The sequence below is a fragment of the Leucopleurus acutus genome, assembly GCF_964270905.1.
Source record: "Leucopleurus acutus genome assembly, chromosome: 10".
In the NCBI taxonomy this organism is placed as follows: domain Eukaryota; kingdom Metazoa; phylum Chordata; class Mammalia; order Artiodactyla; family Delphinidae; genus Leucopleurus; species Leucopleurus acutus.
In genome coordinates, this window is record NC_139153.1 from 63,693,139 (window position 1) to 63,707,037 (window position 13,899).

At 37.5% G+C, this 13,899-nt stretch overlaps 1 protein-coding gene across 1 annotated transcript in view; it reads right to left on the reverse strand.

Moving 5' to 3' along the window:
* The window catches only part of MLIP (muscular LMNA interacting protein), a gene marked incomplete at both ends in the record, with an annotated part of 289,309 nt that overhangs the window by 83,253 nt on the left and 192,157 nt on the right, over nucleotides 1–13,899 (reverse strand). Inside the window, one exon of the mRNA XM_082847426.1 lies at nucleotides 11,221–11,265. Within this exon, the coding sequence (XP_082703552.1) occupies nucleotides 11,221–11,265 (45 nt within the window). The remainder of the gene's footprint in view (nucleotides 1–11,220; nucleotides 11,266–13,899) is intronic.

Here is a 13,899-nt window from a genome sequence, read left to right on the forward strand (position 1 = left end):
CCAGAAGTCATGTTCAGACTGTGTATGATGAAACCAAGGGTGGCTTTCTGACACAAGGGACTGGGGGCTGGGTAGCAAACAGAAGTTCTCTTCCATGAATACGGAACAATGCTTTAAACTGCTCTGTGGCCATGCTGGGAGACTGAAATTATAATACGTGGATTTGGGAGCTATGGGAAAGACTTAATCTGCCATAAAAGCAGATCTGATGAGATCAAGAAAAATACAGCAAAGTGTATGGAGAAGAGACACACTTGAGGGCTTTCCAGAATTGAATTCCAAAACATTCCTGGGACCCAGCTGAATTTCTTCTCTGAGGCTTCCTAAGATTTTCCTTTTCTTTTACACAAAATTCCCTTTTTTTTTTTCCAACTCAGTTTGACTTCTATAACTTGCAATCAAAAGAGTTTGAGTGAATAGACCAGTCATTTCAGATTTGTGGATTTGTACCCAATGTCAGTCTGAAGAGAGAGAGAGAGAGAGAAGAATCTAGTTTGGGGCAATTTCAAAATGATGTTTCACGAACACCAAAATCCCGTTACACTGTAAAATGTCACAAAATGATTGATAAGTTTACAAAAAAAAATCCCAAACAAGAATTCAGTAAAAAGTTGTGGGGGCTTCCCTGGTGGCGCAGTGGTTGAGAGTCTGCCTGCCGATGCAGGGGACACGGGTTCGTGCCCCGGTCTGGGAAGATCCCACATGCCGCGGAGCGGCTGGGCCCGTGAGGCATGGCCGCTGAGCCTGCGCGTCCGGAGCCTGTGCCCCACAACGGGAGAGGCCACAACAGTGAGAGGCCCGCGTACCGCAAAAAAAAAAAAAAAAAAAAAAAAAGTTGTGATGCTTTTTCTGTTTGAGCATTTTGCTGTAATCATTCTTCTCAAGCCCATTTCCTTTCAGAAAATAGTAAATTAGCTCTCCTCAGTCTGTGCTGATGCTCTCGAATTAAGCCTTAAGGGAGGACATCTATCTCTCTGCCCTATAAGCCACCCGTTATGTTTTGAGTCTTGAATAAATGCCACTCTGCAATATTTTTTTCAACCCATATTTTCCCAGCTGGCTTTCATATCTATGCCAACTGGGGGAATAAAGATTGAGAAAAAAATCTCTATCTTCCCCAGGCAGGGAAATATCTCCCTCTTAAGAAACTCTGATTTCTCTCCAGGGGAAAAGATGAGCAAGTAACAACGAGTTATGCGTGACGTCACACAGTTGAGTATACATATGAGAGAAATATCCTCCAATGAACTCAGCACGAGAGCAAAGCTCAAGCAGGTGCTGATTTCTACAGCCACCTGTCATAGGGAGACGCCTGATACCTGGGTCATGATCCGAAACTGTCCAGATTTCCTGTCTCTTTTTTCCACGTGACTTCCTGTTTCATTTCTCCTTCCTGCTGCTCCTACTCTTGTACCTTCTCTCCTGTTCCTTTGGGAAGCAGGCAATCAGTACAACTCCGGTACTCAGGGCTTACCGGGTTCTAAAACCAACATGGAAGTTGAAACACTAAACTTGGCGGCACCAGCCAAAAGATGAAAGCAGAGGGAAGAAATCTGACCAGAAGCACTTGATATGCTGTGAGAATCCCCCTGCCAGAGAAACTTGATGCCCTGGTTCCTGCATTGCTAGCAGGTGGATGTTGTGGGTCATCCTGGCCTGGAAACTTCCACTCAGATCATCTCTCTCGGGATCATCATCCTCCAGGGTGAATCCAGAAAAGACAGTCCTCTGGTTGGCTGGATATCAAGTAGCTTTAATATCAGAATCAGTTACTGACCCTTCATGCTTATTTCTCTGCCAGGTTTGTTGCTTTTTTTGCTATGAATTTCCTGGATTTGACAGTTGTCTGGCAATTGAACAAGGATTCTTTCCCTATTTCCTCTATTTCCACCTGCTCTTTTCTTGGACTCTGTGTTCCTAGGCTTTGGTCTACCTGAAATCTCTGAATTTTCTTCATTCTAGTTTACTTATTTGGTCTCAATACAGTTGCCCCAATTCTTCCATTATATTCATTACCTCTTTCCTTAGTCCTGTTTTTATTCCTGCACCATAACTTGCTGTCACTTACCAGCCAGCATTTCATGGACAGGGAAGCCAACTCCGCAAAGGAAGACTAAACATAGTTTGCCTTTGACATTGTTCACACTTCCTGCCCTATAACCTTTTCTTTTCTTTTTTTTTTTTTTTTGCAGTACACGGGCCTCTCACTGTTGTGGTCTCTCCCGCTGCGGAGCACAGGCTCCGGATGCACAGGCCCAGCAGCCATGGCTCACGGGCCCAGCCGCTCCGCGACATGTGGGATCTTCCCGGACTGGGGCACGAACCCGTGTCCCCTGCATTGGCAGGCGGACTCTCAACCACTGCGGCACCAGGGAGGTCCTGCCCTATAACCTTTAACCATACCCTTCACACCTAACTGTGTCTCGGCCTTTGGTCAAATTGAAACTCAAACCTTGTTGGCCCAATTCTGAGCCTCATGTACTCTCCATAAACCATGGTACACTGATCAATCCTGTACATGGCAGCCTCTGCACCTTGCTCATACCATTCCACATGCTTTGAAACCAGCCTCAAAACACTTGAGGATTCATTGTAGATAATCATCATTATCCCATAGACCCAGATTCCGTATCTTACAGGCACTACATTCAATATTTTAAATCGATTATCTCATCAATTCCTTATCAACAACCCTGTGAGAGACTTAGAATCAGTCACATGCCAAAGCCATACAGTTAATATGTGAACAAGTCGAGGTTTAATCCAGGTCTAGTCTGATCATAAACCCAGGGTTTTAATTACTCTGATGTCTACTCCAGAGATAGAGACAGGGAGAGAAACAGCATAGAGAGAAACTTAACATGATTTTTAAACACCCACCTCTCTATAACGTCCTCTGGGCAATCACTAACAAAGTCCTAGTATTTTTATGTTTTTGTTTCCTTCTAAATCCATTGCTTCTGTTTTATTTCCACTGCCAATTGCCACATTCATGACTTAGGCCATGGTTAACTCATTACATGTCATTTTACTGTTCTTTTCACTAGTCTTAGTAAATCCAGTTTTTCTTACCTTAAGCAGGGCACAAACACTACATTTAGCCTCCTAAGGGATTCTGTAGTTTGCACAGCCAGACATCAAAATTTATACTGATATTTCTCTGGACTTGGTATAAAATCCAGTCCCAAGAAGCAGCATGATATTGGTGGGGGGAAAGTATAAGGACATAGATTTTGATTTTTGCAATAGTGTTAATAGACTGTATGACCTTGGAAAAAAGCCATTCGACCTGTCTGGACCATCAACTAAAGGATCCTAATCCTCCTGCATGATTAGGTCCTTTAATAATGAATAATGGCACATTTGATTATTTACATTCCTGCCTCCTCAAGAACCACACCACACAAAGTTATTGCATAAGGCTTAGAACAGACTGTCCTTTATCAATTCCTAATCTATGCTGTCTCCTTGCTCATAGTCACCTGGTATCTTCAGACTCTAAGTAGACTGGTTCGCTAATTCTGGCAAACCTAATTTGCTAAGTCTGCATCCAAACAAAAACAAAGGAAATTAGATTAACAAGTGAGAAGACTCTAAAAAGGTGAGCTACTCTAAGACGATCATTGCCAGCAACATGACAACTAAACTCACACGAGGAGGCCCTTCCTTCATTTTTTAGCTGCTAAAGAATCGAAAGATCCAGCTAGACTCGTGAGTGATACAAACAAATGTCATTCTTACAATGCCAGGGAAAGCAACACCATAATTTTCGTTCCAGCCTATGTGGAGAAATAAAAACAGGTAATGACTCCCATAGTCAGCAAAAGGAGCACAGAAAGAACAACAAGAAGGTTCTCCAAATAGCAAATTTCAATGTATTGTGATGAACCTCCTGAGAATTGATTTACACTGGATGTAAGACTTTTCCCCCCTCTTTTGGAGCTATATTTTGAAAAAAAAAAAAGGTTAATCTTTCATTCTTGCTAGTAAAATATTTCCCCCACCTTTAGAAAAGAAGCATTATCATTGCAGAAAAGGGTAGGCAGATGTTTTATTTTTAACTGGAACCAGAATACTGTGATTCTGATAACAGAATACTGTGATTCTGTTATTGTAAGTTTTAAAATCTGAGAACCTCATTAGAGCCAGGAGTACATATGGGCTTTTATTGGATGGGGAGTCTGCCTGTTTATATTCTTCTTGACACAATTCCAAGAGTGCTAGGTCCCAACAATCATGGACAACTCTGCTCTCCATTTGCTTTGATGAGAAGAGTAGTTCGCACAATACTGATAAAGTCTTTTTTTAGAAACTGAAGTATAGTTGATTTACAATGTTGTGTTAATTTCAGGTGTAAAGCAAAGTGATTCAGTTATACATATATATGTATATGTTGCTATACATATATATGTATACATATATGTATTCGTGTATATATACATGTATGTATGCATGTATTCTTGACATATACGTATGTATGACATATATGTATGTATTCTTGACATTTTTGAAGTGCCTTAAAGACAAAGCAACCATTGTCTTGGAGCTCGGAAGCATTCCTCTATCAGACCATCTGTCAGATGCTCTCTGCAGGCATTTTGCCAAGTGAGACCTATTCTATGTCAGTAACTGTAGTGTCTACCCAGATGAATAAGACATAACACTTGTACTCAGAGGGCTCACAATTCAGGTGAGTTAAGCACAGAACAATCACTGAGTAAATCAAGCCATGTCACAGGACTCCAGTCAAAGCACTCTAATTCCTCACCTTCTCACCTAGAGTAAAAACCCAAACCCTTACAATGCCTGCAGGATGATGCCTACAAGGCTCCATATGACCTAATCTTTCACTCTCCAACCAGTTTCTCCCTTTCCAATCTTGTCTCCTGCTACTGCCCCTCTCTCTCCCTCACTCTCCACTCTGGCACACACTGTGTTCCCTACTCTGGGAGTTTGAACTTGCTCTTTGTATTGTCTGGAACTCTCTTCTCCCTTTCCAGGACTCTCTCTTTCAATTTTTCAAGTCTCTGCTCAAATGCCACCTTATTAGCAGACAGGTTTTCCCCATGTAAAATATCAATCTCCACCTCCTCTTACTCACCCTATTTTTTTTCCATAGTACTTAACACAATCTGAACTCAGTTTATGTTTATTTTCTTCCTTTCTCCACTAGAATGTATTTAAGATCTGTGAGAGCAGAGATCATTGTTTTGTTCACTGTTATCTCTCCAAAACCTAGAACTGTGCTGGGAACCTAATAGATGCTAAATAGACATTTGAAGGATGAATAAACTAATTGACAGGCAGAAGTTCAATATGCTGGCTATGATCCAGTATGGGTCTCCCCTTATTTTTCCTGGACTGACTTTTTGATTACAGTATAACCAGGAAGAAGGAACTTCGCCAGATAGAAGATCCACATGCCTTTCACCCCTAGGGGACCAGAAGAATGAATGTGAGTTGGTGAGCTCCACCCTCAGAGATAAGAAAGAGTAGAAAGCCGAAGTTATCATCTCCAATGATACAGGAAGTCAAGACCAGAGACCAGAGGCCACATCTTTAAGGACTTTGCAAGATTTTAACTCTATTTTTAAAAAATCATTTCTTTTTCCCCCTGTTTGATTGCAGTGATAAGCAATAAGTCTTAACATGGAAGAAAATGATATAATCTTCTTTGGAGAATTCAAGAGTGGGTGGAACTTGGGAGATCACATCTAACTCTATTATTAGTCTTAAGGGAGAAAAAGTCCACGAGATACAGTATGTGGAGTCCCGGGGCCTGGGGGCAGGTTTTAATGGCCTGTAGGGCACTGATCCCACTATTCATTTGTGTTTATAATTCATCAGGTATACACTTATCCTTGAATATTGCTACTCGGGCACTGTGAAAATCGATATTGTTTCTGTCCTTTGGAACTTATAATCATAATTCTATGACAACAAGTAGGTACTGCCTCTGGCTGGAGACCAAAGTTGAAAATTAACTGTCAACACTGACCTAGAGAATCCATTATATGGATAATGCCTTCTTAGAACCACGTCTTTCATAAATTAACTCCAACTAGTGGACTGGTGTTTTTAATTGCCTTTGACTGAGGTGGTAAGCTCTGGAGTCATGTGATAAGAAAAGAAAAGAAATAAAGAATAGGATCCCAGTTTTCAAGGGTTTGTTTCTATCTTTTTGAAGAAATAAGATGTGTAAAAAAAAAAGCAAGAAAGTAATAAAACACATCATATAGAAAATTCTGTGAGTCTGACTAATTTGATGGATCCAAGGAGTTTGTGAAAGTACCATCGCTGCTTCTTTTAGCCATTTGCTTCTGTCTTGTCTATATTCTCCAGTGTTATTTTTTTTTTCTTTAGAATTTCTGTGGCAACAAGCTCAGAGGAACTCAAAAACATTCTCCTACTCAAAACTGTTGACAAAAGCAATATTTTCTAAATTATTTAGCTGATTCACTCACAATTAATAAAAATTTATTAACTCTAATTCTTTTTTTTAATAAAAATATTATATGCTTGAAGCAAATACTTAAGCTTTTTTTTTTCCCCCTCAAAGAAACATTTCAAAACACTATAGTACAGAGTAAAGCTTCCAAGATTAGGGAGGAGGGGGCAGACAGTTTTTAATACCACCCATTAGGTGTGAGACTGTTGACACATGGTAGATATCTAAACTTCAGGATTTTTTCCATCAGAATAATGGAAATAACAATCAATGCCATACTAACTCACAACATGATTGTGTGAATCTAAGGAGATCATATGCGTGACAGAAATTTGTAAAGAAAAAATATCATAAAAGGAACTTGAAAGGAAAAAAAAAACCTTTCCTTTTTCCTGTTTTTGCACTTTGTATTATATAATACAGAATATTGATACCAAATGATCTAGACTACCCAGGAAAATACTTATCTGATGAGCTTCTTCCAAAAATATATTTTATAATTACTATGATAGCTGTATTAAAATAAACGTATGCAGGATTTCAATAATTATAAACCACAGCTCACAACTCCAAAAATATTTTTTGGAATGTACACAACACAGATTGGCCAGTTTAAAATATTTCAACAGTTAAAAGAAAATAGCATGACTCAGACCTGAAGAGGCATACATGATAAATGCTGTAGCACTTGAGCTTGTAGTGTCAAGGAAAATTAGTCAAGGACAAACCACCTTCAAGCTTGAAGAAGACATTAGTTCTATGCAAAAGCTTTCAGGGCTGCATTTTCTGAACAACAGAGACCTCAAGGGCCCTTAGAAAGATCAGTCATGCACCACTAAAACAGGACACATCAGTTGGCTTTCAGAACTGGGAACAAAGTATCTGCAAGGTTAAGCGCCTCTTCTGTACAGTGTTCCAGTAAGCTCCATTTTGCTTTTACCTATATATAACCATGTGGTTTATTTTTTAAATCTATTGTTTTGTACTCTCTAAATTCAGTATTCCATCTTGGGCAACAATGAGCATTTTGTAATGGCATGAAATTTCAAAAGCAAAAGCCAAATGTCTCCTAAACCAGGTTCCCTTACCTATTGCCAAGGAAGACCAGTGTTTACCCATTTTATAAAGCCTAACCTGTTTTCCTACCCAGAGAAAAGAGACCCCACCAGCCTCTGTTAATATTATGATGAGTCAGCTCAGCAATTAGGAAAGCTTTGTGAAGGTTCAGCCTAGATCCGGAATCTTCCTTTCCTTTTGTTCCCTTTCTGATGCCAGGGGATGCACTATCCACAGGTGTGAAGCCTCAGGACCCTAACTGATCCTACTCAGCCCCTTCTCTTCAGAAAATGATCACATGTGCCGGTGGAAGTCACACTCCCGCAGAGGCCCTATTTCCCAACTCCTTCATCAGCCTTTTTTATTCCCCTTGAATTATTTAAAATCAATAATGATTCCTTTTGAAAGTCACGCGGAACAAAGATGACCACGAACACTGTGATCTTAGTTGATCTACTCAAACTCTGTGACCCTCTGTTTCTTTATCTGTAAAAAATGGCCACTCGTTAAATCTCAGAGATAATATTTCAGAGACTTTATATGCAATAATAACACCCCCCACCCCATATGTACAGGGCTACATTGGCAACTTTACATTTTATGATATGTGAGCCTTACAAAAACGCTTTCAGGTTGACAGGGTAGTTGTCCCAACCTCCATTTTTTCTAGATGTGTATTTAAAACATCCTCATCTCTAAGTCCTTCCCAGTTTTGATGTATTGCATTACTGTTCAATAGAAGAAGAGAAACTGAGGCACAAAATGGTGAACTAGTTTCATAAGGACCCCCAAAACACTTCTCTCTGAGCCTAATGCTACATAATTTGGTTTTCAGAGTAAACGGTGGAAATATTTTAAGAGTAATGGGCAAGGTCATATTTCTTCTTTCCTTCCAGTGTTGAATGGGTACAGTTGCAATGTAAACAAGCAAATAGCTAAGCCACGTTAAAAAGAAAAAATATGAAAACATGATATATTCTTAAAAAGCCAAAGCTCAAAAGCAAAATGGCTTCTGTGTTAAGCTTGTGCTATCATAGCAATTCAACATTTATTTTCACTTCAATTTATTACATTTCTCCCCTAAAATAGGAATCAAATAATTTTAATTGCTTACTTTATGCAAAACACAATATTTACTTACATAATTTAACTATAATTTATCATGTGTTCCCCAAAATCTTATATTTATGTGCTATACACATGTACACACACATATAAACAGAAAGCAATATGTATATGTGTGTGTGCTATCAGAATTACCTGTCATATGGCATCTATATGTATAGTATATGTTATAAGCACACACACATACTGTGTGTGTATATATACATATTTGTTTTTCAAAGGCATTCTTATTTACTGAAATTACTCAGAACTTAACCCTGAAGAGAGTTCATGATGGCAAATATTGGAAATCCATTCATAAAAATATAATTCATTCATAAATTACAATGCTTAGGAGTGAAAATATTACAAATCCTTAAAAAAGCAAATCCATATAGCATCCCTTGCATGCAATTACTTCTACTCTATTCTATATTCACAGAATGTAAATACAGGGTTAATATCATGAAGTAGAAGTCAGTGATTGAATTGAATAATTACATCCATCCAAGAGATGTTCTTTTTGTGTGTGATAGCCTGCTTGATAATAATCCCTTCACAAACCTACCTAGATTTCAAGTGAATTTTGGGATTAAAACTTAATTTAGAACTTGGTTAAGAAATTCCTTGAACTCTCTAGAGAAAATGTCTAAAGTAAATGCAAAAATAATATCATCAAAGTCAGTCGAAGCAACACTTCGTATTTTTCTCAGAACACAAACATCAAATTCATAGAATTATTTGGCCAAAAAAGTTCACTTATTACATTTACAATGGGTCATTTATACTATGTCTTAATTTATGAAATCATTATCTATATTTGCTTCTTTGAAATAGTTTCTTAAAATATTGTCAAGAACTGATATTTATCTATCTATCTATATATATGTATATGTCAGCCTGATAATATATATTCACACACATTCAACATCTAAAATCTGTTGTATCTATGTTGAGTATACAAAATATTTCTTAATTTTCACACATTACTCTCAAGAAACACGTACATATATCATTATTTTAAATATTAAAATAGTTGTAACAATAGTTCCATAGTAAAGTGGGAAACTGTTCAACTTCACAATGTTATTGCACCTCTTATTTCCATGGCAACTCCTTTGCTCCCCTGAACTAGTAACCATGGACTCACTGCCTTAGAGAGGCTTGGACAGAGTGTAATCGTTGTTCATTTAGAAGATTGAAGCCCAGTCTCCCAGATTCTTGACTTCTCCACTGTCAGCCCAGTAGTTAGCGTTAGAGCAAGAAGTAAAAGATGGGTCTCCTGGCCCTGTTCCAGCATTCTTTCAACTATCCTATACTGCTGCCCACTATTCTAAATCAACTGACACTAAAATAACACTTCACACACACATACATGCAGACACATGCAAACACACCCCATATACACACTGCATGTACAAACACCAACATGCCTAAGCCATTTGCTTCAATCATGCTATTTTAAGAGTCAAACTACACTTTTTATGATTTCCCAGCACTACAAATAAAAATATCATTGTCATTTTGGCATGATAATGACAAGATGACTTGTTGGCTATGGATGTAGGACACAGAAATAATTGCTTAAAATAGGGGGAAAAATCAGTATTAAACTGATTTTGTCTTCTTAATGTCTTACAGTGCTTTACTAGATATTTTCATTCGATTTTACTGAAGGTGTTTATAATTAGTTATAAACAATAAAAATTAAAAGATAATAAAGAAAATATTTAATAATATCTAGGTAACATATCATGGTTCCAATTTGCTCATCACTGTAACAATAATACAAAACACTGTTAGAAAAAGTAATTTTCCTACTTTATCACATTTTTATCTATAAATAACAGATTCTAGAGCCTACATCTGTGTTGTCCTACACAGTAGCCACCAGCCCCCTTGTTGGGCCCTTGAAATGTGGCTAGCCTGAATTGAGGTATGCTGTAAATGTAAAATACATAGCAGATTTCAAAGATTTTACCCCCAAAAAAAGAATGTAATATAATCTCAATTTTATACTGATTATATATTGAAATGATAATATGTATATAAATAAAATATATTATTGAAATTAATGTGACCTATTTCTTTTTACTTTTTTAACGTGGCTCTTAGAAAATTTTAAATTACAAATGTGGCTTGTATTTGAGGTTCACACTATATTTCTATTGTTCGTCCCTGGTCTAGATCATCCACATGCTAATCTTCCTGTCTGAAATATCTCATTTCCTCAATTGCAGAACCTACTCTACATGATCAAAGGCTACATTGTCTTTGAACCCTCTTCTGATCTCTCCCATCCGGAAGTGAGTCCTTGTCTCTAACCTCCATCTGCATCTTCCTTCTGGCCTTGCCCATTCTATCCTAACACCACTACTAGGATGCAAGTTACTGGCAAATAAGTTCTATATATGTTTTTATGTATGTCTGTGACTTGCAAAACAACCACATGGAGCTTTAGTAAAGCATCGGTGAAATTTTACTAGACAAGTAAGCAAATAAACTTATATACAGTCAATTTGTTCTCAGTTCACATTTGTTCATATAAAGCTGTCTTAAAAGATCAGAATTTTCTAAAGTACCAGGTCTATGTCTAGTAAGAGGATACGTACCAGCTGACTCTCAGATACCGTAGAAGATGGTGAGGCGAGGTTTGCCTGCAAAATTATAAACATAGTGTTTATTTAGTGAAATTCATAATTTAGTAAGATAATATATCTATGTTTTCAAGTATTCTGAAGTTTTTTATTGCTAAAATAATACATGTCCCTTGTAGAATTTTGACATTAAGTAAAAGAAAAAATATCATTATGCCACCAAAAAATGATTTTTTTTACATTTTTTGTACATTGCCTTACAATATTTCTCCTACACATTTTTATTCAGCTCACATAATAGTAAATATGATGTTTTCTATGTTGCTTTTCCTTAACATCTTAACACAAGTACTAGCGTAAGACATAAAAAATTCTTCAAGGTGTTGTAATATGTCATGCTCTGTATACTCCGTATTTTACTCAAACTTACCAACATTGTTAGCTACTTATATTTATGTACAGCAAAATGAAACAAATAACAGATTTTTTCATTAAATTACTCATATTAGAAAATAAAGTTTTCATGAAAAAAATTTTTAATTGCTTTAAATTAAAGAGGAGGCTAATATTGTTTCATCATCCTTGGTTCCTGAATTTCACTCCTTTCTTCTGGATTTAGTTTCCTTCTTGCTGAAGTAAATGCTCTGGTAGTTTTTTCAGAACTTCCTGTCTTGGGCTTTGTCTGAAAATGTTTTTATTTTGTTCTCATCCTGAATGAGAGTGTACTTGGACATAGAATTCTAAGGTAATAGTTATTATTTCCCAGCATTCTGAGGACTGCCCACTTGCTCTGACTTCTGTTACTGCTGCCAATGTAAACGTCATAACTTGGATCATCCGTCTTCACATTTGCTTAGTGTTTAAGATTTTTCTCCATTCTGTAATTCCACTATGATGTGTCTGGGCATGGACTTCTTTTTATGTGTCCTTTTTGGGGGCTTGGTGTAGTCCTTCATTCTGAGAATGCATATCTTTCTTCATTTCTGGAAAATCCTCCAGGAATTACTTCAAATATTGCCTCTCTCCCATTATATCTAATCTCTTCTTTGGAGCTTTGATTAAATATATGTTGGGTCTTCTGAATCCATTCTCCATCTCTATAAAATTCCCTGTCATATTTTTTGTCTCTTTATGCTGCATTCCTGATCATTTCCACATATAAGCCTGACGGTTGACACATTTTTCTTCAGCAGTATATTAATACATTTAACATGGCCATTGAATTTTATATTTTAATGACATTATTTTTAACTTCTAGAAGTTCAGTTTGGTTCTTTATCAAATCTTATTTATGGTATCTGTAATTCCTTTTAACTATTTCAACATTTTATTATATTTATAAATTCATTCCAGATTTTTCTATAATCTCTCTTGGCTAAATCCCTTGTTTCTTGTACCTGCTGACTCTCCTTCATGCCTCTGCCCCATGATGTTCTTTACTCATTTGATGGCTTTTTACTTTTGATTTTGAGCTCCTCTTCAGTCAGGGTAATTTCAGTGATGATTTCTGTAGGTATCTGAGAAACCCTGGGTTGGGAAACCATGCCTACAATACATTTCACATTTGCCCTAATGGGGGACCCAGGTATTTCACTGATTCTGGACCAGTTTCCGTTTTATTTCATCGCCCTCATATTCCTGAACTTACAGGGTGGCAGGTCCCCACATCTTCAACTTTCACAGGTTTAGGACCCATTTTCTCATGGATGACTATATTACCACCCAAGAGTGTAAATTAAAGATGGTGGGAGGATTTATGTCTATTTCTATCACATGCTTCATGGCCATGTGGCCTTCTAGGCTCCTGGATGCACACAAAGGATTCATCCACAGCTCTGACTCATTATATAGTGAAAGTTAAACTCTAAGCTCCTGGCTACTGTCACCTGGGTTCTGACATACCTGTGTTCCCCCAGAGCTTAAGCTTCTTCTTAACTTTCCCACCTGGAGCTCCCTCTTCATTTCTGACACTCACAGTTACTCTTTCTTTCTTGTAGATTGGGTTACATATATATATTTTAATAGTTATGTTTTCTCAAGCTTTTCTGCCCTTGAATGGGAGACCGGGCTTCCACATCAGGGAAGTGGTCAACATACAGATGCACAATCATAAATATACTTGGCTGACACATGATAAAGTTGTGTTCCTACACTATCTCTATTCTTTTTGAAATTGCAGATATTTTCGGGGTTATGACAGATGTGTCAATATTGCTTTTACTCTCTGAGAAGTGAATGATAACTGAAAGCTGAGTGGTTCCTATGGTATCGCCAAGTATGTAAGAGTGTGAGTCACCAAACATAACGACCAGGCACCAGCTGTCCTTCTCATACTGTGTCCAACATGGTTTGTTTTTGATTTTTTGACTCATGACATTCTTCACCAGGATGGTCACTGCTCACTGCCATCCCTGCTTGCTCTACAGCAGCAGTATGTCCTGGCTAATTGCTCCCCACCTCTAATTGCTGTGGACCAGGTTACCATGCGCTGAGGTTCATGGTTATTCTGTGCTGCAGAAAATTACCCTGCAGAATGCCTATCCCAGTGATTTTTCAATTCACCTAGGGTTTCATTTTTAACCTCATAATGTAATATGAGTAATAACGATTTCTTCTAATGTCTTAGGATCTTTTCCTTTTGGTTAATTCTTCATTATTGCAGTAATGAGAGAATTCTCTATGAATTCCCTAAGT